Source organism: Rhagoletis zephyria, unplaced genomic scaffold, assembly GCF_001687245.7.
Source record: "Rhagoletis zephyria isolate East Lansing unplaced genomic scaffold, Rhagoletis_zephyria_1.1 Rzeph_scaffold_00169, whole genome shotgun sequence".
Lineage (NCBI taxonomy): Eukaryota > Metazoa > Arthropoda > Insecta > Diptera > Tephritidae > Rhagoletis > Rhagoletis zephyria.
Genome location: NW_016157253.1, coordinates 331,056 through 334,925, shown reverse-complemented (window position 1 = coordinate 334,925; position 3,870 = coordinate 331,056). Strand labels below are relative to the sequence as shown.

Sequence of the window (3,870 nt, the reverse complement as noted above, 5' to 3'; positions counted from 1 at the left end):
GAGAGTAGCCCGTTAGAATCACGATTGAGAGAATACAAAGGTTGCGCCGATCTCGGACCGCTATTCCTCTCTTAACGAATTTGACATAATCGTTGTTTTCATGACGTCACACTTGTGCAACTTGTTTACGGTTTCCTTGCAACATTTTTTCTTCTTCTTCCATTCTTGCTCACGTTTTGGCATTTCTCTCTCGCAATTGCACCAGTATGACGTCACACAAAAGTTATTCTCAAGAATCCTCTCTGATCGGCGCAATCTTGTATTCTATCATTCTTGCGTTAGAATCGCATATAGGAAAAAAGTTTAACGACTTTGACATTAGCCGTTTGTTTACATTTCTTCGTTGTTTACAATTTGGTGGTGGCTTTTTACCGCAATTTTCTTCATTTTCGCCTGTGACACCGTGTGTACACATAAGGTAAAGAATAATTCAACACAACGGCATGATTTACAGAAGAATTTGCATAATAAAAATGATTATTCATGCGTTCAACAATTTCGCGGTTTTCTCCGTTCTCTTCGTTGTTTACTTCTTACAACAAAGATGGCGTCGAGATTTCGGCAGCTAGAAAATAACTTTTTTCTTTCTTTCCTTCCCGCGTGATCTTGTGCCTTTCGTTCGTTTTCGTGATCTTGTGTCTTTCGCCTTCAGTGTCAAATTCCAAATGTCAAATGTTAAATGGGAAGCAACGAAAAGATCAAAAGGGACAAGAAAACTTGAAACGAATTGACGGTACGGAGGTATCTGTACTCTTCCCCTCTGTTCTCACCTCCTTCGCCAACGAACGAGCAGACTTCAAAGCAAGACTTGACGTGTCTGAAAGGGGACAAAGGGGACAAAGTTTTTCCGATTACATTTCTTAAGCTGAAATTAGTCAAGAACGTAAACGCACTGGTACAGAAATTCGAGTCAGCTGACACGATCTATCTCTTACCAGAACGCCATGTAAATGCAAACTGAACAACGCAGAATTTTTCTGTAGTTGTAGCCCGTAGCGCAGAAATCTGCGGAATTTAGATTTTTCCGTGTCAGCTGGTTTCTCCTTTCTATAGATGGTTACCAGTTCGTTAGTTTTGTAAATGGTGAAAAAATATGAGTTCCTATTAAAAATACGTTTAAAATATTTGAAATTTACTATCGAATAAGGTTTTTTCTTGAAAAATAAGTACTTTATATTTAGCTACGATCTATTATAGCACAAAAAATTGTATTTGAAAAGGTAAGTTTACGAAAAGGCATTGTGAGTGGCAACACTGTAGTACACAACACTGAAGAAAACAGTTGGTTTCTGCGTATTCACTGTGGGCTCCAGTAATTGACAAAATTCTGCGTATACAGACAGCGTTTAGGTATAAGCTCTGCGTTCTTGACTAATTTCACCTTTACCAATTTTCGACTATGCACCAGCGCAGTGTTGCCACAAAAAAAATACCAAATTCCTCAAAAACAAGTCAAAAATCTACAAAATCCGAACAAATTACTAAAAATTTTCTTATTACAGATATGAGTATTACAAGATATGAGTACTTACAAGTACTTAGCATAACAATTAATTACATTCTCTAATTCAATTGGTACATTTGTTCTTGCGGCTAAAACAAAGTATCATCGTTATTTTTTATGCTTTGCTTTGTTGTTGTTGTTGTTGTAGCGGCTTTGTATATAATATTGCTGCAACTATATCAGTATATTAGTAATAAGACATTTTTATAAAACACCCAGTAATCAAAATTGGCATCACTGGTGCGGCAGCCCCAGGTTTATCACACAGAAAGGGAATTCTCGTTCCCTCATCCCCAGTTAGGTCACACAGAAAGGAGAATTCTACGTAGTAAGGGTTATAACCCCTAAGCGCGGCCGAAGGCCACCTACATTTGTTCTTGCGGCTAAAACAAAGTATCATCGTTATTTTTTATGCCTTGATTTGTTGTTGTTGTTGTTGTAGCGGCTTTGTATATAATATTGCTGCAACTATATCAGTATATTAGTAATAAGACATTTTTATAAAACACCCAGTAATCAAAATTGGCATCACTGGTGCGGCAGCCCCAGGTTTATCACACAGAAAGGGAATTCTCGTTCCCTCATCCCCAGTTAGGTCACACAGAAAGGAGAATTCTACGTAGTAAGGGTTATAACCCCTAAGCGCGGCCGAAGGCCACCTACATTTGTTCTTGCGGCTAAAACAAAGTATCATCGTTATTTTTTATGCCTTGATTTGTTGTTGTTGTTGTTGTAGCGGCTTTGTATATAATATTGCTGCAACTATATCAGTATATTAGTAATAAGACATTTTTATAAAACACCCAGTAACCAAAATTGGCATCACTGGGGCGGCAGCCCCAGGTTTATCACACAGAAAGGGAATTCTCGTTCCCTCATCGCCAGTTAGGTCACACAGAAAGGAGAATTCTACGTAGTAAGGGTTATAACACCTAAGCGCGGCCGAAGGCCCCCTACGCAGAAAGGTATTCTATGCAAAAATACTGTGGACGCAAGTAAAAATTGCGATTTTTGGCTATTTTTGTAAGGGGTCCGTAGGGAACCATAAGGGCCTAGGTGGTCGTGGGTTACATTTTTGTCAATGGCGGTTCATGCCCTCTCCAAAAAGGTCGGATGGAGGTGCCACGCCCACTTCCCCTTCGCCCACCGCACCATTAACGAACGGCCATAATGGAAAGTTTCCCAAATCATACATATATATTGCAATTCCTCGATAGTATCGAATTTCAATATGGCCGATAGTGGTCGCCATCGATAGTTGCGATAGTGATGTCCCAACCATACTATCGATAGTGCCATCGATAATTTGCCACCTCTAGTTTCCAACATGTCTAGTCAATTGAAAATAATAAACGGGATACACATATTAAAAAGTAGAGAAATACAAGTTTAATGCTACCCTTAACTTTACTTAAGACCGCTCAGAGCCATCCAATGCTGGTTGAATTGAAAAATGGAGAAACCTATAATGGACACTTGGTGAGCTGTGATTCATGGATGAACATAAATCTTCGCGATGTTATTTGTACATCAAAGGATGGAGACAGGTTTTGGCGTATGCCTGAATGCTATGTGCGAGGAAGTACGATCAAATATTTACGAATTCCCGATGAAGTTATTGACATGGTAAAGGATGATGCACATATTAAAGCGCGAAATCGCATGGAAATCAATAAAGGGCGTATAGGTTCTGGAGCACAAAATCAAAACCTTAGAAGCCAAATTCGACCAAGGTATAAGAATGCCCAACCTAATGGTGTAAAACCTGTTCAACGCGCCCCGAATTCGCATCTATCGCATCCCTCCACCACTAACAAGAACAGAAAATGACTTCTTTAAGTGTCCACATGCTTGATGGATTTATTCTGAAAAAAATTTTATTTGCATCAAAAATAAAGTTTCTAACGTTGCGGTAGTTTTTGTTAATTCGCTTTAGTATTACCAGACCACCACTAACAAGAACAGAAAATGACTTCTTTAAGTGTCCATATGCTTGATGGACTTATTCTGAGTAAAAAATTTAATTTGCATCAAAAATAAAGTTTCTATCTAACGTTGCGGTATAGTTTTTGTTAATTCCAAGGAGTATTCAATAAGGTGGTATCGGCACGCCAATAACAAAATATACGTGTATTTTGTTTTCACTTTTGCGGCGAGGACTCAAAAATTTCATACGCACGATCAAGGCGAATTTATACAAGGTGGTGTTGATGGCGAATTTAGATTTTCGCCGAGGTACGTCTAACGGGCCAACCTAATATTACCGGCGTGAATTTTTCTACGCACGCACGCAAGTTCTTCACATTTGAGTAACCGAAATAAATTTACGTGCGTGATTTTTCAGAGTTGCATTTCTGTCCAATTTC

The 3,870-nt window shown here is 38.8% G+C and overlaps 1 protein-coding gene across 1 annotated transcript; it reads left to right on the top strand.

Annotated features, from left to right (window-relative positions):
* The first annotated feature begins 2,782 nt into the window (after positions 1 to 2,782).
* On the top strand, positions 2,783 to 3,561 carry LOC108355994 (U6 snRNA-associated Sm-like protein LSm4). Its single transcript, XM_017607127.1, has one exon. It carries the CDS (start codon positions 2,897 to 2,899, stop codon positions 3,332 to 3,334), a length of 438 nt encoding a protein of 145 aa, XP_017462616.1. The 5' UTR covers positions 2,783 to 2,896; the 3' UTR covers positions 3,335 to 3,561.
* The last annotated feature ends 309 nt before the right edge of the window (positions 3,562 to 3,870 follow it).